At 39.8% G+C, this 24,628-nt stretch overlaps 1 protein-coding gene across 2 annotated transcripts in view; it reads right to left on the bottom strand.

Annotated features, from left to right (window-relative positions):
- The window catches only part of RGS7BP (regulator of G protein signaling 7 binding protein), a 76,969-nt gene that overhangs the window by 23,334 nt on the left and 29,007 nt on the right, over positions 1 to 24,628 (bottom strand). For both annotated transcript variants that reach the window (XM_074952617.1, XM_074952616.1), the window contains exon 3: positions 7,991 to 8,121. In XM_074952617.1, the coding sequence (XP_074808718.1) occupies positions 7,991 to 8,121 (131 nt within the window). The remainder of the gene's footprint in view (positions 1 to 7,990; positions 8,122 to 24,628) is intronic.

The raw sequence follows: 24,628 nt of genomic DNA, 5'->3' as shown, positions 1-24,628 counted from the left end.
ACTGCACCAATGAATACAACAAATACTTCAGCTGAACAAGTGACTCGTCTATATTCATTTTATACTTCATGTTCCTATACATGAGGTTGAGCTTATAGAAGGTGGGGAAAGGGGCAACAAGGGGAAAGAGACTGGGGAAGTAGGGGGGTGGAGGGAGGACATGGGGAGAGAAAGTTAGAGGACTGGGGAAAAAGGGCAAGCAGGAGCAGGGTGAGAGGGAGAAAGTAACAGGTAATAGGGAGGGCAGAAATCACTGTCCACATAGCTCAGCAACCTGCATTGGTCTGCTCCTCTGCTCTGTTGCCCCATAGGAGGTACAGCTATATTGGTCAGTCCCGGGCAGCTTTCCATGACATCTTGCAGGGAGGAGAGCTGTCTCTCAGATTTCCAGCCCAAGCTGCTAGGCTTTGAGGACCCCCCAGCAGTAAGGATACAGCAGGGTCTCCCACAGGCACCAATTTTAAGAAGCGGCATTGGAGCCCTCAAATTTGTACAGAGCAACAGGAAGCTGCACTGCCCCCTAGTGATCTCTTTGGTGTACGTCAGTGCTCAGCTAACACATAGGCCTTGAATGATCACAAATCATTCATTCGTGTTGACGTTCATTTAGGGATGTTGTCAAATGTTTCATTAATTCCCCAGCACAAATGCAGAAGCAAAGGCACTTAATATTGTTAATTATGCAATTTAAATCTACCCTTTCCTCAGTCAGCTCGGTCCCATGAGGTCAATTTGGGATGAGGTGTTTCCTTAATTCCCCTGCTTCACATTTAGCCATTTGATGAGAATTGATATACATGTCCCAAAAGTTAATAAAGTATCAGCTTGAAGCAGGAGAGAGAACCCAAATAAGTGAATGAGTCATGGTAACTGGATAAGCTCATAAGTGCAGGTAGGGCAGACATAACGACTGGGAAGTAAACTTGGTATAAAACAGAACAGGTACTCAGTTCACTGCAGGCTATTTAAAAAACTTTCTGCTGCTTGCGGCTTTTGGAACAGATGTACTTCCTTACTAGGCTTGACATGAAACTGAGCTGGAAACTTTATGAAATATTTGTTCACCCAGTGCTTGGCAAGTTCCCCTGCTCTTCTAAAGCTGATCTCTGTTTAACCATGTCTTTTTGCAAAGTCTTGAAAAATCATTATCTCATTTTGTGACATCCCCCAAAATAGTTCTTTTTTCCACAAGCTAGCTGCATTATGTCTTCTTTTACAGTAAATTTGATCAATTTGACAATCAGTGCACGAGGTTTGGCATCTGAGGCTGACTTAGGAGCCAGGGATCTATGTACTTTCTCTAAATCAAATTTAAAATCATATGACAGGCTGAACACTTCTGAAAGAAGCCAGGAAACAAATTCTAGAGCGTTGCCTTTCTCTACTCACTCAGGTACTCCTATAATTCTCAAATTATTGCATTAAGACCTTTCCTCAATATCTGCCACTGTAAGATTTAAGAGACGATAACTCTGTGAGACTTCTCTGCACCTGGACTGAGATCCCTTGTACCTGATCTTCCATTTTCTCCCTTCTGCTTCATTCACCTGTCCTGTCAGCACTTGCAGAGAAGAGTTAATCGAGGTATCATGACCTGGATATCTACTGTGTCTACAGCAACTTTCTCCACCACAGCCATCCATCATACATTCAGTCCCCTCAGCAGCAGCTGTCTTGTCCAGGGGCTAGGAGACCTGCATTCTCCTTGTTTTTCAGCTACTTATAGAGCTTCCAGTAGACAAATTTTTGCCTGCTGTCATTCCAGAGATTTTTGGAGTACCTGTCCCTTTATTAGGGGGGGTCAATTGTGGTGCTGGACTCCAGATGGAAATGGATATTAGTGGCTGGCTCTGGAGCTCAAGGGAGCTGCTCCTCCACACCACAGAGAACCCTCCGAAGTCATGCATTTTTTTTCTAATTTATACTTAAAAGTTTCCAGCTTTGCCTCCCCTCCAGGACAAAGGATTTGCATTGTAAAGGTATTTGGAGCAGGCAGAAGGGAAGATAACTAAACACTGCTAAGATAGTACAAATGGCACAGGCCACCTTAATTCTGGTATTTCCTAACTTCTGAGTTCTTGACTTTGGCACCTTAATAATGGTCTTTTGACATAGCTTTTTGTGTGTACTATAGAAATACACTGACAAAGAACCCCTTCCCTCAGAGTACTTGCTGCATAGCAAAACTGGACTTATTTTTGGCTGTTGGCCTCGCTGTGACTGTGTGTGTTATAGCTATACAAAGAAGTAATGGATACTGGCGTCTGTCTTTTCTAACAGAGGCTGTATGGCAGCAGTGAAGCTGTCTTGAAGATTGTAAGTATACAGGAAATCACTCTACAGGAAGCCTTGTATTCTGTACTGTCAATGTAGGAATGTTTATTCAACAATAGAGAGAGATGGGGAAGTTTGGGGATGGTAGGGAAAAAAAGTACTTGAATCATGGCACTTCAACTTGTGGTCTGATGTTCCATTAATCTCCAGAAAAGCATCTATCTCCCGCTAGGCCCTCTATGAAAGAGCTGGCTGGGGTCCCCTGGGGAAAGAGCATCATAAGAAGCAGACAGCCTCAGCTTTCATGCTCTTGTCAAATTTGCAGCTTACTTGGCTGTGTCTGGTTAATGTACAAGAACCCAGATTATTATTTATTAGCCGCAGATTGGTGTGAACAGTCTGCATGTTATTCTACTTGAATCTGCTGGCTCCAAAATAAGAACAGAAATTGTTGAAGTCTCAAGAGAGATTTTTAAAACTTCCCTGACAGGTTAGAGGAACAGAAAATGGAAAATATATTATTGCAATTCAAAAATGAACCACAAGACCTGCCAAGTAATTATATACCTGCTAGCAGTGGGGAAAAGGTCAGACATATACACACATTTTAACGATATTAGTAAATACTGGAATCATTTACTGTTTCTATGGGTATTATGCCTAGTAGACAAGGAAAATTAATTCGATGTGTATTCTCAACATTGCTACTTATATCTGAGGACAAATAGACCCTTCGATCATTACAGAGTGCTTTGTGTTGTTTCCTATATCTAGCTTTTTAAAGCTTTTCAAGAGCAGCTGCGGGTATTACAATGCAGGCCCAAGTGTATAAATCTTTTCCTTAAGGAATGAATTTAAAGAAGTGGGCACAAATTTTGTTAGATGGAAAAGTGGTACAATAAGAAAGAATACAAGTTTTAGGATTCAACATGTGCTGAAAGATTGTTGGTTAAAATATGGCAGCCGCAGTAATGACTCCAGCAAGGCAGACCTCAGTGTCTAAGAGACTAAAATAGAGACATAACAGAAAAATGAACTATTTTCTTTGCCTTTTCCACGAAGAGTGAGTACACGTATCTTGAGTATCTCTTCTGTCTCAACAGTGTTAAAGTTAAGTCTCTTACTGCTGTCTATCATAATGCTAGTTATGCTGCTTGTCTAGTGGATAATAGATTTTTTAAGATGTCAGACAACTGACAAGTTGTGGTAAGCCCTCTGGAAACAAGAAGCTATTTCTGAAAAATAGTGACGAAAATGGTCTGATCCACTTGCACAATGTTAAAAAAAAAAAAAAAGTACTGTGTAGGATGGGTCATCTTAGTTTGTGTTTTTAAGATTTCTAGTAAGTTATCGAATCCCTGCTGGCTGCCCAGATCACATATGGAAATTTGGAAACTTTCAGCAGGTGTGACAGGATTTAAACATTTAAGCCCATAAGGGAATAAGGCTGCAATGACAGAAAACTCTCTCCTCTGTGTAGTGTTGTCTATTGGGGAGTGGGAACTGGAAACTCAGCTTAGATTCTGAGTTCAGCCATTGACCTCATGTCTGATCTTGTGCAAGTTATTAAACCTATTGTTTCTCTATCTGTAAAACTGAGATGATACTTATCACCTCTTTACATTGCCTTAGAATCTATGATGCAAGGTAAGTATTCTCTATATAAGAATAACATATTATTTTATTGGTTAATACCAAAAATCTCACTTCTCCACCTCCCCCAGATACAATTATAAGAACAATTTTAGTTATTAAAGATTCTTTCAATACTTGCTCTAGACAGTTGGAGACAAATGATTGTGGTCACTGTTAAGTCAGTACGTGACAAAAGTTACAGCCTCTGGCAGTGACACAGAAAATATGATTTTCCCTATGCTTAGTTAGGACACAACTGCATTACCTCAAATACAACTATGTAGTAACTTGGTAAATGCTGATTTTAAAATGATAACCTCTACAGTGCAAAAAATGGCTGCATTCAACAGCTGACTACTCTATCTCTCTAGGTTGGTAAGTCCCCTGCATAAACTATTAATGACAGCTATTGGGAGGTACAGTGCAATCTGTCATGTAGCTTTAAGAAGAACATGTTTTAGTAGCTATCATATGCTATGACTCTATTAATCCTGTAATTCAGACGGTCCATGCTGCTTCTTTTGGGGTGGGAATAGTTATCTTTCAGTCTGAGAAGCTCCCCCATTGCTTACTCCTAAATATCAGTCGTGGGAAAAGTATGTACAAACTACAGAAGAGGCTTTAGTTATTTCCAGAGTACAATATTTTATGAATATCCATATATCTAAAAATAAGCTATTCACCAATCACAAATCTCTTACTCTGATTGTGAGTGAATAAAAAGGATTTCCACTTTAGCTACCTCCTGTAATTAGACATGGATAATACTTTTGATGCAAATATTTTGCATTAAAATGCTAATAAAGATGGAATTTCTATCTTGCCTTGAAAAGAATGTTAGTATATTTTGGGGAGAGATTGTGGCTTCTTTTTTCCAGGATAGCTAGCACAAATATGGTCCAAACCATCCCTGCTGCCTGTGACAATCGAGCAAATTTGCCAGGCTACATGAACATATAAACTGTTATTTATGGTTCTACACATTACATTAAGTGGATGGTTAAACAAATATGAAATTATTCAGGAAATCAGACCTAACTTTTACAGGAAAGATGAATTTTCACTGGAAGAAGAACATCTCTGAGGGGTATAAGAACCTTCATTCCTGGAAAAGTCTCAGCCTGTAGTTTAAAAAAGCTTAATAAACCCATCCAGAAGCACTTACTATAACATCTTAACTACAAAGCATATGGCTTAATATAAACAGGGATAGTGAAAAAATCAATGTATTACTAAACTTTGTCAGTCTGCACAACCCACCTTTGGCTGAACCAACAAATCCCTTGATGTGGTCTTTTCGATCAGGGTGATAAGTTCGTATTTACTTTGCTGGGCCTCTCCTAGGTGAAAACTTTTTGATACCACCAGATGCAGCTATCGAAGTACTCAAAATGTATCTGCATGTTTTGAAGAGATCTAACACTTGAACTAAAGGAGTAACTGGGGTATCTCAATACATTGTTATACTCTGTGGCCCAACAGAAACATAGGGACAGAACGCATGTGCTTTGCCAGTGGTTTACACAACTGATTTCATAGATTCCAAGGCCAAAAGTGACCACTGTGATTACCCAGCCTGACCAAACTTCCCGAAATAAATTCTGGAGCATAGCTTTTAGAAAAAATCCAGTCTTGTTCAGTGATGGAAAATCCATCTTGACCCTTGGTAAATTGTCCTAATAGTTAATCACCCTCACTGTTAACAAATTATGCCCTATTTCCATTCTGAATTTGTCTAGCTTCAGCTTCCAGGCATTTACTAGACAGCAATAGAAAGGTGAGAATCAGGATTACAGGCTTCTATTCGTGGGTCTGGAGCGGAGTGGTTTAGTAAATTAAAGACAGCACAGGCAAGCACCTAGATCTGGTACATGCAGCCTGAGCAGTGGTTTAGCTTATGTGGATGATATGTGGATCTGTCATAGTGGAGACAGGTTGCCACAGCCATCTCTGCCAGAAATCACCTTGTACAAACTGCCAGGCCATTTGTGAGACTGGGCAATGACTCTTGACTGTCTCCTGTAGTAGGAGATGTAAGGCCTTGCTCAGTAATAAGGGCTGTGAAGTAAACCTTATTAACACTAGACAGTGGAAGGTCTTCTGCTGGCTTCCAGCCCAGCACACCCTCCTTAGGACAAAGTGGGTAGGGGTACTGCCGGTGTCTGGAGCTATAGGTCTGTACTCATTGTGAAGGAGTTTGAGTGAGACTTCAGAACATGCTCAGTGTTGTTGGCATGTCGGAGTTGTGTGGGGCTGGAGTCTGTTCAGTGCAGATGGAATATGTGGTGATTCGAGCAGAAAGCCTTTTACAAAGCTGAGTATGTGCAAATAATTTTCAGATGCTTATAACTTGGCCATCTTTGCATGGATTTTCCTGGTGAGAGTAAAAGTCACCTATCTGATCCCAGCACTGTCCCACTACCAAAGTCACATCCATGCTCCAAAGCAATGGAGGGACTAGAGCTCTTCAAAGAAATGTCTGGGAAAATATTTAACATAGGAAAAGTTAGCTAATTTGCCAAACTTCATTCTTGGAAATGACAAAACTGATATTATTAAAACTTTTTTTTAAACAAATTAAAAAGAGCAAACATGGAAAATTAGCTTGAATGATGGATGTTTGACAAAGTTACAAGTGCCTGAAAATAGGGACTGGTAATGAAAAGTGTTAGGTGACGATAGTGTTAACTATCGGTCTTAGAGTTTTAAAGTTCTCCTTTAGTTTTGTGACTGTGCAACTGTTGTTCACAACTGTGAACATTCATTCATGCCTTTCAAGATAATAGGCCTATTTGCATAAGTAAGTGCTCATCAGTGTGTAGGAAATACACAGTTGGGCCCTATTGCACAGAGAGATGCACAGTGCTCATCAGTATGAGTAAACCTCTCCACCCCTAAGAAATCAGCACTCATGGATATGCCAGGGTGCAATTCGGGTATAGTGGTACTAATGCAAGGAGGATATATAATATTATATCATGATTCTCCTTTTTGCCATACTGTAGTACTGCTTTATCTGAGTATGCAGAACAGGTTACCTTAAAGTAAAGCGAGAACTGAGGCAGTCATAAGGATCACCTCACAAATACTGCTCATGGTTCCTGTACTAAATTCCTCATGAGATATGCTGGAGAGAGTTCCTGTCAGCCCAACTGCTAATAGCACAAGCTCCTTTCCTTACATCATCTTGTTGAATTGTAGTGCTGGTCAAGAATTTTCCATCTATGTTTTTTTTAAAGAGAAAATGCAATTTCCATAAAAACAAAATTTTAAATAGGAAAATTTTGATTTTGCCAAAAAATAGTTGTTTTATAAACATGAGGAAAATCAAAACAAAATATTTCAGTTTGAGTTGGGTCATCCCATAATCTAAACATTTTGGCATGTTGAACAGCATCAAAATGTTTTGTTTAGGGTCAGTTCAACATCAGTCTGTCTGCCTGTGCCGCATGGGAGTTGTTGTTTGGGTGCCTTATGTGCCCATTCTCCTCTCTTGGCTGGGCTCTGGCTGAACTACATCCCCCCCATGAAACCCTCTGGTTGAATAGCTGTGGTGCATCATGGAAGTCTCATGACCATGATGGGAGATGAAGTCCAGCTTATGGAGGCGACTGGGGGCATAAAGCACCTGAACTGTAACTCCCACAAGGCATCATGGCAGCTCAGGCTGTCGCAATTTAATGTCAAGGTAGCCTGAAATGAAATGTTTTGATACTTTTGAATCAAAAATTTTCAGAACCCACCATTCTGCCTTATTTATTCCAGCAAAGGTACAGAGAATCTTGTTCAGTGGTATCTTAATAACTGGTACCGAGAGCTAAAGCTTCCCATTTCAGGTCAAACATTATTCCAATTCCAGGCTCTTAAATCACAATAACACATTAGATAGGCACACCTGATGCGACACACTTTTTTATGAGGATGGTGACATCATAGTAGAACCACCGCTTATGTGAATCCCTCTATTGTAAAGACCATTCAGGAATGTATTTCTATACATACTGTATGTCCACCCAAGGAAAACTAAAAAAAGATCAGTTTTGAAAGTTAGTGTCTGTGATGTGTTTGTGTAATTCAGTACCTTTCCGATGAAACTGGAGGGATCCTAGGAGACATATGGACTTGAGCATCTCTGTTGTGTACATTTCTAAGCAACATTGCAACTGAATGTATAGTCTACAGATTTCAGGATGAATCTCTCCATCTTCTGGGCTGCAACAAAAAAGAGGAAGACTGTACTTAAAATAGACTTGTTTAATACAGCCTTCAACTGTCCGTCTGTAAATCTATGGAAAACTGTAAATCTATGCATCCGATGAAGTGAGCTGTAGCTCGTGAAAGCTTATGCTCAAATAAATTTGTTAGTCTCTAAGGTGCCACAAGTACTCCTTTTCTTTTTATAGAAAACTTGTTATTTCTAGAGAATTTTATTTAAAAGAAGTTTTTAGCCGTATAAACGTTAGACATATTTTACAAAACATTCAATTTAACTTATTTCTCCCCCTCCTGTCATCCATGAAGTGTTTAAATATTTAAAACAATTTAAGTGATAACAAATTCTGTATTTCCCTCTAATATCAAGATCCAGGAGGTGTTTTATTCTTTATTACTTTGAAAGTTTTACACATTCTGTCACAAGTTTTCTCTGAATGGTGGGAAGTCTTTTCTAATGTGTACGGTCCTTACTTCCCCCTGCACACTTTGGGGTTTTGTTTTTTTTTGTTGTTGACAAAAGCAGAAAAATTCATTTGTAACCTGCGAAGTCTGAACATTTGTTCCTTCTCCACATGTGCTGGGGGAGTATAACTTTTTGGTGGCGGTGGTAGACACATGTAGTCCTAGTGTAATTGTACTATGTAGAAGCACAAATTCAGGATCAGGCACACGATTTCTGTAATCTAGTAGGGTCTTTGATTATAACTTCTTGTTTTGTATTGCTTAGATGTTATTGTTACAGCATTAATATATGAAACCTAATAATGAATATGATCCACCAGTGTGCTAAGTATTTCACAGAAAAGTATGAAGAAAGGTCCCTACCCTTACAATATACAATCTAAAAACACAGCACTCAAACCAAGCCTGGGAATAGGATAGGCTGGAGTGGTTGAATGGTGAAGTTGAGTGAACAATTTTTTAGTTTCAGGACTTCTGTATGAATTTCTTTTTCAACTGTTGTTCTCTGTGTTTAAAATGTTAGTCATCTGATTAGCCAACTTTACAGTGTGGGGAGGTCTGGGGCTTATAGGACTTTTGGAAGAGGTGCTTTTTGAGCAGCATCTTTGTCATAATAATTGTAGAAAGAAGGACAAGGACTAAAAAAATCCATTCACTAATTTTCAAACCGAGCGTAATCTCTTTAGAACACAGATAAAATAATTTTGCCACATACAGGGTCCATTTTTCAAACCTGGGTGCCAAATTGGACATCCAAATCCCACATTTGCAGACTCAAAATAGCATTTAGGCATAAAATGTTTATTTTACAAGCATAGCTGTTCATTTGAGTATCCAAAGAAAAGATTTGTCCAGCCAAGTTTAAAAGGTGGGCTCACAATCACCTTTGCCAGTAGTGTTTTTAATTATACTGTTGGTTATTCAATTCAAGGATTTAGGATTTCAGCAAAAGAAAGACAAATAAAATAGAAAACTGGAGTATAAAACAGATATAAATATTTGCTTTACTGAATAAATGTTGAATCTAAAGGCATCTTGAGCAGCAGTAATATGGGGCTGGATAAATTTCATAGCACGTCTCTAGATTTCTAGAGCAGGGATATTATAAATTAAATTTTAACAACAAAAAGATTTGCCAGCGTTGTTTAAAGATGTGTAATTTCCTGCTGCTAAATTGATAATTCTACAGAGCCTCTTATGTTGAAATAAAATTAAACTTGTGGGCTTGCTCAAGGGAACTGAAGCAACTAACTTGATAAATGATTTGCAACAGCTCTACTCTGTTACCTCTGGTATTAGGCTCAAATAATTTCTTAACATCAATCAAGACTGAAGTGTTTTGAGACCTACAGCAAACAATGCTCATTTAACCCAGTCAAATGGATACTCTATGGCAAGAGGCTAAGCCGTCACTGATGCTTGTCTAACTGTGGGATGGGTGAAAGGTTAACTTCATTTTTTTGCTGTCAGGAGAAAGGCTTAAAACTTCTAAACAAAATCCCAGCAGTTTGCACTGATTTCATACCAACAAGCTCAGTTCAAATTAACACTGATTTATAGATCAGAAGACAAGAAGGAACCATTGTGATCACCTAGTCTGACCTTCTGTATAACACAGGCCATAAGAACTCTTTGAATTAATTACTGCTTCAACTAGAGCATGACTTTTAGAACAACATCCATTCTTGATTTAATAATTGCCAATGATGGAAAATCCACCACCACCCTAAGTAAGTGGTTACAATGGCTAATTATTCTCATTGTTAAAAGAACGCCTTATTTCCAGTCTGAATTTGTCTAGCTTCAACTTTCAGACACTGGATCTTGTTATACCTTTGTACGCTACCATAAACAGCCCATTATCAAAGTTTTGTTCCCCACAGAGGAACTTGTAGACTGCAACCAAGTTATCCCTTAACCTTTTCTTTGTTAACCTAAATAGACAGACTCAAGGTGTTCAGTCACCAAGGCACGTTTCCCAATCCTTTAGTCATTCTCATAACTCTTCTCTGAACGGTCTCCAATTTATCAACCTCCTTCCTGAATGGGGGAAAAATAAACTTTCACTCTCAGCCAGAGTTTCTGGGAGATTTGAACCTTGAAGCCCTCAATGCTACAAGTAACAGCCGTTCCCCCAGGCCACTGTACATGCATGTTACAGTTTTTCAGTGAACTCTCTATTTGGAATTTGGGATTTCCTATCAGTTCTAACAAGTTAAAAGTCAAATTCTGTCTTGGATCCATGTGGTTTTCTCCCATTGACTGCATTGATATCAATGGGGCTTATGCACACATGCATTCTGGGCCTAAGATAGAGGGCCAGACTGTGACTGGCCATGGTCCTTATGCATGTATGCATTGGAGGAGCGTCTCAAGGGAATATCCCATGCAAGGACCAGACAACTGGAGTTCCTGCCCTGAGGAAGCACAGGGAGTGCTCTCTCCATGGCCCATCAAAGCTTCATATCACAGCCCCAGAGCACCCACAGAGTCAGCGCCTATGACTATAAGGCAATCCAGCTCTCAACAACAGGCTTGTGAATACATAACGCACATTGTTGTGTTTAGTCTTAATATTTTCATTCCTCCTTCAAAATTTCTTTTAGAAATGGAGGTTTGAAATATCTTGCACTGAGCACTGCTTGAGTCACATGTTTTGGACAGAGAACCTAAGTATTGGACAGAGAACCTGTCCTGAAATATGATGAGAGGACACAGGAAGATGCCTCCCATTTGCCAGTCCATTGCAAGGTGGGGCCTATCAGAAAATACCTGGGAACTGCTGTCATAAGTAATAAAATTATTGTGGTTTGTTCTCTTCTCAGGACCAATTTCATCTCATATACAGGGAAATAGTCTTGATTATTCCAGGTGCCTTCTTATCCCTCTGGTAGAGCACAGTATCTGCATTTCTGCTCACTCACTTCTGCCTTTTATATGTTATGGTTTCTGCTTTCAATGTGAAGGCTCTATTTTCTCAGAAATCATGTTATATATATACTGTACCGTATTTACTGCACCTTGGTATTGACTCTGAGTAAGGTTATGCTGACACAATCGTCTCCCACTTCCCCATCCTTAGTATCTTAAAGACCAAATGTATTTTCTTTTCAGACACTGGCCATAACTTCTCAGTAAATATGCATTCTGAAAGTATTTATGAAGGCTTAAATCCACATGCTTCCCTGAACAATTCACTGTTTGACCTCAGATTCAATTCTTAGTCAATTCCCTTCAAAAAATCCTGTGACTGTGAATGACAACATATATTTGTTCTTGTTCTAGATTCGCAGTCTTTTCAAACAACAGGGCCTTGTGCAGAAGGTTTCAGTAATTCTTAGTCAGGAGGATAGCTGAATATTGAGCGCTAATTAGAGCTGAAGGCACTGCTTAGAAGTAGTCTCACAGCACTATGGGAACATAAACGAAAAAATATGGTGTGAGAACTACCAAGTTTTAATTTTTAAAAATGCACTTACTAATGGCCTCTTCAGGCAATGTTTGATTCTATTACATATATTACAGTATTTTATAATTTATCTAATGCACTCATCATAATAGTATCCAGCATTGCATTATCCTAAGAACATATAAGCCTAAAGTCCTTGGCAGTTATGCATGTTCACAACTTTTCCATTTTTAAACAATCTAAATATTAGGTGACCTGCAACCATATGTCCTATGAACCTTTAGTAATCTGAAATGTACTCTTCTCTTTCCCCAGTAAAAGATTGCCATACTGTTGTTAAATTGAACAGTATTACCAGTTTTAGTTGGCAGATGCTGAGAAGGATTACTGATGTAATCATACTTGAGTTGCCCAAAGTAGACTAGATAAAATATAGAGGCCAGATGCTGATCTTCACGACTCTGGTGCAAATGAGGAACCGCTCCACTGAAGCAAATGGTTACTCCTGATTTATACCAATGTAAACGAGATCAGCATCGACTGTAAATTTGTAGCTGCTCTGAATGTAAACCTCTCAGTGACTTAAAAGTTTTGTGTGAGGTGCAGTTACAGGAGTGGACTCAAAGTGACAATGGGAACTAAGTATGATCCGAGAGCAGCATTTGATTCTTATACGCTTTACTGAAGAATGAAATCTAGGTAGGTTGAATGGAAAGGACCTCCTGGGTCATCTAATCCAATTTACATAATTCTGAAATGTAGCCACAGCAGAGCTTCTGACTTCGCAACATTTTTTTATTCCTGTACCTTGGGTCATTCTCACACAGTTGTTTTTTCCCTTTGATAAATATGTTTAATAATAGTCAAGTGGTATTTGTTTAGATTTTCCAGAGGCCTTCACTGTCCTGCTTTGTCCCATCTTTTTAGTTTAGACACTAGTGTTCTCGTTGTCTTTTACGCCATCTACATTCTCATGTGTAATACTGCATGGAATGCTGATGATGCAACTCTCTGGGCGGGATTGTTCTTGGCCTCTGCATGAAGGCGCAAAGATAGGATGCGGACAGGGGTGCTGGAACAATTTTTATAGCGGGGGTGCTGATGATGGAAACCATGTATTTGGTGTTTATTATTACTACTTCAAGACAGGGGGTGCAGCAGCACCCCTAGTTCCAGCATCACTGAATGGGGCACTAGGAGATTTCCCTCATTTCACCTTCCACAACTGTAGTCCCTGTACTTTTCTGACTGCACACAGGCTGCTCTCTGTTTAATATTCTTTGAGCCACCTTGTGATGAAGTTAATAGATCCCACAGAGATGAGGAAGGTGCCAAGGAGGCTCTGTGTGTGGGGCTAGCCCCACCTCTCCAGCCCTGTCAATCATGTATTGTGTGGAGGAGGCCTTTAAAAAGGAGGAATCTACAGTCAACTGTGGGGAGTGATCACCCTGAGCAGAAAAGGGCTGGAGTGACTCCTGAAGCCTCAAGGGGAACCTCCCATCCAGGAGATCTCCACACCCAATCCTATGGGGAGTGCAGGGAACTCCCAGGGTAAGCCTGACAGAGTGAGCCTGATTCAGCTACCAAGCCAGAAGGACTCCTAGAAAACCACTATGGAGTCAGCCCCAAAGTAAGCAGGTACTGCTGGCCTTGCCTTTTCCCCCTTGAGTTGGCTGTGTGAAGAAGTTATTCCTGGGTGTGTTGGAACATTTGTTTTCCTTTTGATCCCCCCTGGAAGAGACATAAAAAGGCCTGCAAAGGATGGGGTCCCCCTTGCAAAGACTGAGAAGCTCGGGCTTGAACATAAGCCAGCCAGTATAGATAACTGGGCTTGGTCAGGGTCTCCCACTGTCCAGGAGAAAACCCGAAGGGGACTCTTTTACACACCCCAAAAGAGACCAGTCCATGGCTCTGTGCACCTGGAAGAGATCATGTTGTATCCTCCTTAGGTGTGGTGCAGGTTGCAAACTCCTCCAGCTGTCCATGTGGAAGAAAAGTGTCTTAGTGCCTCAAAGCCAACTGAAAGACCCATATCAACTTCCATGGGTTTTGGGTTGAGCCCCCAATATCAGCATATGCCTTAATGGCACAATTTATCCACATATGTTGTTGCAAAGTTACAACTGCACTCTACAGGGTCAGCGATGACTTGCCAAACTGAACAAAACCATAAGATGGCAGGAGTACTAGAATAATCACTCTTGAGAGAGGATCATTTTTATTTCAATGATTTTAGATAAAATAGATGATTACCCTCCAGTTCTTCTGTCTATTTCATTCCAAGTGTTAGAAAGTGTAAATGAGTAAGAGGAGTACTGTACCTAACATTTTTTTGGGTCATAGTTGCTATGGAAACTATACTTACAATAATCAGTGTCTCTCACTTTCTTCACGGCTGTCACTAAAAAAAAAAAAAGTGAGGAACTGGAGATTGGATGAGAAAATGGAACATTTCTCATAGAGTGTCTGGTTTCTGAGAAGGGGAGATGTTGAATAACCCCCCTTACAACTGATCTTACTTATAATTCTGATAAGGGTAGAAGTTTAAAATTGTGCATTTTACAATTTAAATAATTATTGACAAGAAAGGACACTTTTCAGCTAACTAAAGTACCCCATCTAAGTGGCTTTCTGTACATTCACAAGCTACAAAAGAAATTAGAAAAAGCAGTTACAGAAGTCTTAACTGACACTTTTTACTCTTATAAATGCTTAAGGGCCTGAGTAGTGCAAAAAAATATTATTCTGAAAAGAGCCATGGTATATAGAAAAATGATTGAATGGAACTTTCTGACCCAAAACTGTCCTTTGAACAATATTATTCATGTGTAGTTAGATCAAAGGCCAAATTCTGCTCTCATTTACACCCATACAAGTCCAGAGTACTAGCAGTGACATCCAAGAACATAATTTGGCCCCGTTTCTACAGAAACATCTAATTATCTCCACACTATGACCCCTGTTGACTCAGTCTCACACTGTTCTATTGATCAATTACTGTAAAGCTCTATTATATAGGTGTCTCTGAAAGGATTCCACTTATTTTCAGCCACAGTCTGCTCTCAAATGCATGTATGTAGCTCCCATTTACTTCAATGGAAGCCACAGACCTGAGGGCCGAATGTGACCCTCAGATTCCAACTTGTAAAAAAGGTTCTTTGCTATCCCTAATTGAATCATGAAACTGGGTTACAGTGACACATTCTTTGTATTGTACTTAAAAACCCTCTTCAGTGTAGTCTGCTCACTTTGGTTTCTCTCAGCAATCTCTTTGGCGTTGCTATGAGGTCAAATGACACAAACTTTTGGTTTTTCCCTTACACTCACTATAAAAACGTATGCTATAAGAGAAGATAGGCACATAGTGTAACTTACACCTACTGATCATTTAAGAGATGTTTAACAACTAAGGATAGCTGTAAAATTCATTATACAATTGTATCAATTAATAAATATACAGTCATCTGGTCTTTGTTTAAATGGTAGCAATGATCTTATTAATTTAAACTATCACCACATAAATGTTAGTCACCAACTTTTCAGATTCTCGTTTGGCTATTTTCTCCTTGAAGGCCATTTTAATATCCAAGGGCGCTCTCTTACAATTCAGTGGATATTACTATCAGAAAGCTTGTTGTTAGTGGAGTTACACAGTAGGAGTAGGGTAACCAGATGTCCCGATTTTATAGGGAAAGTCCAGATTTTTGGGGCTTTTGCTTATATAGGCACCTATTACCCCCCACCCCCTGTCCCGATTTTTCACACTTGCTGTCTGGTCACCCTAAGTAGGAGAAGCCAACCCTAGTATCTTTTTGCTGTAGGAGCACTGGCAGGATCTCTTTCCCAATGAGACAAAAAACCAGCTCCTCTTTGCTCCTTTCTGTGAGCTACTGCAACACAGGTGGGAGCCAGGAATAGTTATTAACTCTTGCCCCCATGCGCAGTGGTGATTTCTTTACCCACCCAAAGCAGATGAGGAGAGAGTATAGATAATCTCATGGGAACACAGCACTTAAAAACATATCTGGTAGGTGATCATTGCTCCAGTCCAAGAGACTAGTTCAGGAACTCCTCACTTAACAATGTAGTTATGTTCCTGAAAAATGCGACTTTAAGTGAAACGATGTTAAGCGAATCCAATTTCCCCATAAGAATTAATGTAAATGGGAGAGGGGGGGAAAGGTTAGGTTCCAGGGAAATTGGAAATTTTCACCAGACAAAAGACTATATTATATTATAGTGTGTGTGTGTGTGTGTGTGTGTGTGTGTACACACACACAAACAGTATAAGTTTTAAACAAACAATTTAATACTGGTACACAGCAATGATGATTGTGAAGCTTGGTTGAGGAGGTGAAGTCAGAGGATGGGATATTTCCCAGGGAATGTCTAACTGCTAAATGATGAACTAGCCCTCAAGGGCTAACTCATTGTTGTTAATGTAGCCTCACACTCTACAAGGCAGAAGGAATGAAGGGAGGGGAGACAGCATAGCAGACAGACACACACCCTGTGTGTGTGTGTGTGTGTGTGAGAGAGAGAGAGAGAGAGAGAGAGAGATGTGCACTTCCCCTTTAAGTATGCTGATCCCTGTCTTAAGTGCACTGCCTTGTTAATTAGATCAGCAAGCTGAGACCCACCTCAGCTACTGTTTCCAGGACTGTCCTGTGTCCCCCTTGCTCTATGGAAGATGGGGTAAGAGGGGTGCAGGAGCAGGGGGGACGAGGACACCCTGACATTGGCCCCCTCTTTCCCCGCACAACAAGCAGGAGGCTCTGGAAGCAGCTCCAAGGCAGAGGGCAGGAGCAGCACATGGCAGTGGGGGAGGGACAGCTGAACTGCCGGCAATTGATAGCCTGCTGGGCAGCTGCTGCACAGGGAACTTAGGGGAGCGGGGAGCTGATAAGGGGGCTGCCGGTCCACCCTAGTTCCAAGCCCCCATCAGCTAGCTGCACTGGGCTGCTCTTCCTGCAAGCAGTGGACAAAGCAGGCGGCTGCCAAACGACCATTAGAAGGGAGCATTGCACAACTTTAAACTGGCATGTTCCCTAATTGATCAGCAACGTAACAAACAACATTAACCGGGATGACTTTAAGTGAGGACTGTACTGTGCAATGTACATCTAGGGGACTGGAGGGAGTAATTTGTGGAATTCCCTTAGTCTGATAGAGCCTAGTCTGTTGATGTTCAGGACACACTCAGGGCCCGTCTGTTTTCTCAGGTTTTTGAGAAGGGATGAGTTGAAGGGTAAATATGCTAGAGCAGATGGTAATGGTGAGTCCAAATAGGGTTGAAATTCACCAAGAGGATCAGCACAAGGCATTTGCATAACTTAATACCTATTTAGACTTATTTAGGAGACTTAATTGTGGTTTAAGTAATATACAATCCTTGATATACAAGAGGTGAACTTTTTCTGAGCCTTGTCTTCATGAGGAAATTTAAACTTGGATTTTCAAAGGAGCTTAAGGGAATTAGACACCTAAATTGTACTGAATTTCAATTGGAGTTTGGCACCTATCTTTCTTAGATTTCCTTTGAAAAATCCCAGCCTTAATCATGTTTAAGCATTATTTTAACAATTCAGTTAGCTGCCATGGTGGTGACTGGGCAATATAGTGAAGGACAAGTCATGTCAGCAAGGACTGGGCCCAGGATTTACCCATGATTAGCAGACCTGATGCTGAGCATGATTGTTTCTTGACGATACTGACTAGTCAGTCATGGTCAAACTGTCACCTAACTTGATTTTTTAATATTATGTTTAAATGCAATTAAAATTCCTTAAGAGGATCATCCCCCAAGATGAATTGGTGGGAGGGTTTATAACTTATATTGATTTAGGTATCTCTGATATCTTCAGATTAAAAAAAATTAAAACATCTAAGTTTTGTCTAGTTTTGTACATATGTCTAAAAATAGATGCAAGCATTTATGTATGTATCTATATAATATGTAGAGTGAAATTCCATTTGAGATACAAGGAAAAAATTCAGGACTTTAAGTCTGTTGTGACTCCACTGTGAATGGAATTTCACTATATCTGTGGTAACCATTAGAGGCTTCAACTATACTAAGGCTTATTGCACAATAACTAATAGAGCAGTATGAACTGTTGCTGGTGATCCTTGGAGCTGGTCATGTAGCTTTAAATTTCCTCATTTTCCCTCTGCTAAAACACATTGAAAGGTAGCAAAAAATGAGTTAAACACTTTCATAATTTCCCCTGCACACACCTGCTGTGCTTGTCCTCGGGATGTTATATAGTCACGAGCAGGAAGAGAGTTGGTCCATAGACACTTTTAAGATGTGGTGTGCCCTGTGCAGAGTTTGAGAACCCCAATATTTAGGAGTGCAAAAAAATGTGGTTGCAAAAGAGAGAGAAAAAAATCTGACATGCTACATTTCACAGTTCTTGTGTTCAAAAACTTGAATTAATTGCAAAAGTTTCATGCTTCTGTCCATATGGAGATTACTTTGCCTTACTGTTTATTTACTATCTCAGAAACTAATACTTTGACATGTTAGCAGACAAATTTGGTGTATTTTTGATATTGCCTATTAAGAACAATTTTACAGTAAGGTTAAAGATTCTGTAGTTTGCACCACATAAAACATATTTCTATCAGTGTTTTATTCAGTAGTTCAAATTCTGTATTTTTTCAGGTTGTTCTTTGAATCATATTTATAATTTTAAGAGTAATCTGCAACACTGTGTATCTTTTATACTTTGGGAATTGAGTACTTTAGTAATTTTCTTTCCTTAGGGCTTGTAGCGGGATGGTCACCCTGCTCCTGCCCTGGGAGGCCAATAGTTAAAAGCAGCCCTGGAGAGGGCTGTGGCTGGAAATAAGGGGAGTGAGAACAGCTGGGGGAAGCTGACTGAGTTGCTGACCACAGCTGTGGCCAGCTCAACCAGGGCCTAGCTGGCCGTCATAAGAGGGCTGTGAGGCAGGAGCAGAAAAGGAGTCTCACTCTAGTCCTGGACTAGCTGCCTGGGAGCAAGGTACTGCAGCAGAGCAGAGGAAGGGCAAAGGGAGCTGGGGAGCTCCAGCCTGGTAAACCCTCAGGCTGCAGGCCTTGCTAAAGGCCAGGAAAGGTACTGGGGCTACAGAGGTATAGCCTGGGAATAGGCAGAGGCAGCTGGTCCTACCCCACTCAGTGATGAGTGGCCATTACAGACTGCAGTCTGCTCTAGTGAGCAGGGGCTAGATGATGACTGGCAGTCGCCACTGAGGCAAGGTGGGTTTAGAGGGTGGGGGTTCCCTTGGGAGGGGAGACCCAGACTGTGGGGTACTGTGGTGGCAGAACCCCAGGGTAAGGGGTACCGGGGTCTGGGAGGGACATGAGGGCCCTAACTCAGGTGAGTCACCGGCCTGCAGAGGGCACTCTGGGCTGGAAGAGCGAATTCCTGAGATGACTAGCAGAAGGCACCATGTGGTAAGCCTTCACTTCGCTACAGGGCTTCTTTAAAAAAATACACCTGTTAACATTAGTTGAACTAAATAGATTTATGGAGCACTGAGAATACATAGAATATGCCTGTCTTTGTGAAGAACTGACTGCTAAGACATTTAATATAATGCCTACAGAGGGAGCTCTTCTACCATTATTTTTTCTGTATGGCAGAAACGAGAACACTGTGTCCAGCATCCAGATAATCAGTTCAAGACCGAGAAGAATATGCAGAGATCAGTTACTCCTCCTTGGAAATTAAAAATATTAAATATGAAAATGGCTATTGCTTTTTAAATCATCTATAAACTACTATGAAATATTTGCAGCTTCAGAAGAATGTTTTGAGTTAATTTTATGTTCCCTTTACAAATCTTTAGGATGACTATTCAAATTGGGAAAACAATGTACAGGCTATTCCAAAACTCACCCTGGTGTCAGCTCAGGAGTAGCTTAATTGAAATCGATGTAAATTTCACCAGTGTAGTTCTGGTAAAAGCGAGAGGAGAATTAGGCCTAATTTTCAACCAGAAAATTGTAGCCAGGCATTAACAATGGATAGTGCAGTTCTAGGCTGTACACTGTATCAGCAATGTTTAAAAATACATAGTGATGTATTGTATGTCGTTATGAGGATAGGAAAGCCAAGTCATCCAGCGAGCTTGATATGAGCTTTTATTTTTAAAGTTGTTTTTTTTTTTTTTGATGAAGCCTGGGGTTAATTGTAGGGGAAAGTATTTTGTGAACAATATGACCAGTTTTAAAACCGTATTAGCTAAGCCAATATGGCACACTTGGAAATATTAATATATTTAATGATGCAAATGTTTATATTTAAGAGATACAATAATGAAGGGAAACTAAAGTATTGGGAATACACAAGTAAAAATGCTGGTGGGTCAAATTCTGTCCTGAGTTACACGTCTACAACTCCCATGAAAGTGAATGAGAGTTACAAATGTGTATTGCAATCCTGAATATGGCCTCCTGTTGTTAGATACCTACATATGCAGGTTGAGATTTTGAAAAGCAGCCTAGGGGTTTTAGACAGTCTTTCATTAAAATTAATCTACTTTGAAAATCTTAACCAGACTCCACAGGAGTTAAAGATAAGTGAGCAATTATACGTACAGAAGTTGGTTTAAAAAGCAGGAGAGAATTGAAGCAGTATAAACAACGGAAATAGGTATTTCTCAATTTCAGGAAATTGTAAATTGGCTTGATAGATTAAGGAAAAATCACTTTGCACTGTACTTTACTCTATAGCTCACATTCTACCCTGCAACTTAAAAAATCCTCTAACAAGGTACAGGGGCTGTAAAATAAAATGCCATGTGAATGACTTGGATATAGATGTGAGCTCAGAACTTATGACCTTTCCCTGAGTCTGAGAAATGCTAGACTTATTGCAGAGGAAATTCGTTTATTCCCTGTAGATGCTAAGGGCCTGATTTTCCTCTCACTTACATCAGTATGACACTGCTCTAGTTCCACTGACTTCAGTGGCATTACTCCCGATTTAAACTGATGTAAGAGGAGAATCGGGTCTACCAACTGTAAAATTTCTACAACTTTCACCCAGTTCTTGGATTCAGAAGCAGCCGCATATCACAAATTTAGGAGCTTGAAGTGTAGTGTCAAATGCAGGGAAAAGGTGCAAGAAAACCCAACAAGAACTATGCCATGATGGAATATTCAGAGTGGTACTTCTCTCTTCACTAAACACAAACACCTCCCGCCATACTTAACCTATGACTTCTTATACTTTTTCTGCACCTTACCATGTTAGTCACACTGACTTAGATTCCCCTATACACTGGCAGAATGGGTGTAAGTAAATCTAAAGGAGTCTAACATTTTAAATGCTAATTTAAGCCACTTTACATATCATTTCAGAATCTGACCCATCACCAGCTACTGCAGGAGAACCAAGAAATACTGAATTCCAAACTTATAAGGATGGTAAGTAAAAGAAGAACTTCAAAAAAGTGTTTTATTTTGAAATGTATTTATCTGAAATTTTCCAGTCTAAGAAAAAAATTCTGATTTTGTATTGATACCTTAAACACGTTGTTTGCTTCCTTCACAGCTTTACAGTTCATCTTTTAAAATTATAATGAGGGATATGGTGAACTATTTTGAATATAACTATAAAAGTAATCAAATTGCAATGTTCTCTTCTAAGTGGATACTGAGAAAACATACTTGTTTGTTCTGTTCCCATCTGCTACAGTCATTTCAGACTGGATACTGACAAAGGATACTCATTTCTAAAATACATGCCTTTTCCTAGAAATTGTTGTCATGTTTCCATATATCATGTTGTTTTTTATTCTATGCTAATGCAATGTAATGAATCTTTAGTGATGAAACATTAGATGTGATACAACAGAACACTGCTGCATCCTAGACAATAGCAAGAGAACAGACTAAGCTTCTTCCAGTAGACCAATCACATACTAAAAAGTAGGTGATAATTTAAAGGACTTGTGTTTATGTGGCTGGAAAACTCATTTCTTAAATCGTATGTCTGTTTTAAAGGTGTTATGCTGGTAAACTGTATCAGCTCTTCAGTGCTTACTAAAGAACAAAAAACATGGTCCGTTTCACTGGCATGTACATAGAAATGTTTGGGGTGTGTGTGTTTTTTTTTTTTTTTTTTCCACTTGGGGCGGCAAAAATGCTGGAGCCAGCCCTGCATCTAGTCCAGTATCCTGTCTTCCTACAGTGGCTGATGCCAGATGCTTCATAAGGAATGAACAGAACACGGCAATTTATTGAGTGATCCATCCCTTATTCTCCAGTCCCAGCTTCTGGGTGTCTCTAACCTCTGACTGTCAGAGCATGGGACTGAGACCTTGACTATCTTGGCTAATGGCCCTTGATGGACCTATCCTCCATGAACTTATCTAGTTCTTTTTTGAACCCAGTTATACTTCTGGCCTTCACAACATTCTCAGGCAATCAGTTCCACAGGTTGACACTGTGTTGTGTACAGAAGTATTTCCTTATGTTTTTAAATCTGTAGCCTATTAATTTCATTGCGTGACCCCTGGTTCTTGTGTTTGTGTGTTATGTGAAGAGGTAAATGACACTTCCTTATTCCCATTATCCACAACATTCATGATTTTATAGACTTCTACCATATTGCCCTTCTCTTGTACTTTTTCCAATTCTAATCTCTTTTTAAGATGGATTGACCAGAAATGCATGCAGTATTCAAGGTGTGAGTGTACTCCAGATATGTAACTCCTTACAATCGGCTTTGGACTTAACTCAAGTAATTTTATATCGCCTGCAAACTTTGCCATCTCACTGTTTCAACATTTATGAATATGTTGAACAGTACAGGTCCCAGTACAGATCCTTGGGGTACCCCACTATTTACCTCTCTCCATACTGAAAACTGACCACCTATTTCTACCCTCTGTTTCCTGTCTTTTTAACTTTCCTCTTATCCCGTCTGTTTACTTTGCATAGGAGCCCTTTAGTGTGGGACTCTGTCAAAGGCTTTCTGAAAGTCCAAGTTCACTATATCTACTGGATTGCCCTTGTCCACATCTTTGACACTCTCAAAGAATTCTAATAGGCTGGTGAGGTAAGATTTCCCTTTACAAAAGCTGTGTTGACTCTTCCCCAACATATCACGTTCATAATATATCATGTTCATCTATGTATTTGATAACTCTGTGCTTCACTATACTTTCAGCCTGGTACTGAAGTTAAAGAAAAAGGCCTCTGGAGCCTTTTTTTAAAAATTGGCATTACATTAGCCATCTTCCAGTCACCTGGTACAGAGGCTGATTTAAGCAATAGGTTACATATCAGTTAGTTAGTAGTTCTGCAGTTTTGTATCTGAGTTCATTCAGAACTCTTGGGTGAATGCCATCTGGTCCTGGTGACTTATTACTGTTTAACTTATCAATTTATTCCAAAACCTTTTCTATCAACACCTCAATCTGGGACAGTTCCTCAGATTTGTCACCTAAAAAGAATGGCTCAGGTGTGGGAATTTTCCTCACATCTGCTGCAGTGAAGACTAGTGCAAAGAATTCATTTAGCTTCTCTGAATGATCATGTCTGTCTTGAGTGCTCCTTTACTAAATCTGTAGTTACTCTGTTGAAGACAATGGAGTGACTCAGAATTTACACTGCTGCAACAGAGTAGAATCTGGCCTCATGGCATTTGCTTTTATTATAGAGATACTGTATCTATAATGATTGAGTTAATGGAATTTTAGCTTTTCCAATGCTAAACAGTTCAAGGTAGCTACGATTTCACCTAATAGGTTATCTGCTTTCCTTGATCCACTCCCATTGACTTCAGTAGAAACTCGCTTGTAAGTAAAGAGCATTATACAGTCCTTAAATTGTAGGCTGACTTTGAAGATGTCAATCTTTCAAAATTTAGTTTTCTAGCTTCACTCCTCCAGAACTACCCTCCAATGAAAAAAAATTACAGTATCACTTATTTTATTCCAGTCATCTAAGTTTTCTGTAGAGGTTTTAGAGTTCTTTGGGAAGCTCATTATATGAGACTGTCACTGCAGAAATGGTAACCTTGCCTTTAAAATGGCTTTTAAAAAAAAAAAAAAACCCTTGCTGTGGTCTGTACAGACTTAGGTTTCAATAATTCTTTCGCAACTGGGAACCTTTATTAATGAGGCAGCAAGTCAGTATTAACCAGTAAAGTGTTAACACCTTAACTAAAGTGTTAACACTTTAAGCCTCTCTCTGCTGGGCATTTTCAGATGCTATTCAGATAACTTTTTGATGTTCTGAAAATTTCTGGCTGGAATTGTCCAAGCTTAGTCAATAAAATTCAGCTTTGGAGAGAAACCAAGTTTTACCTTATAAGATGCACAGTGAATGAGTTAAGTTGCAGAGCTCCTGGAATAACTAGATGGGATGCTCTCCAGCAGACCTCCAAGGGCTTGTCTACAGGGAAATTGACTGGAAAGCTCCCTGTGTAGAACCTCTTATTCCAGAAAGAGTGTCTCCACATGGGAATTATTCAGGAATACCACTAACTCTTTCAGTTCACACCCTACCTTATGTCAGAATAACTTCCCCATGTAGAAAAGCCTTAAGTTGCATAGGGGAGGTTCCTCATAAGGTGCATGGGATAAGGAGTCTGAGCCGTATCCAGCCAAATAGCATTAAATTGTGAGGTGGTT

The sequence above is a fragment of the Natator depressus genome, chromosome 5 (assembly GCF_965152275.1).
Source record: "Natator depressus isolate rNatDep1 chromosome 5, rNatDep2.hap1, whole genome shotgun sequence".
NCBI lineage: Eukaryota > Metazoa > Chordata > Testudines > Cheloniidae > Natator > Natator depressus.
This window is presented reverse-complemented; position numbering and strand designations above follow the sequence as displayed.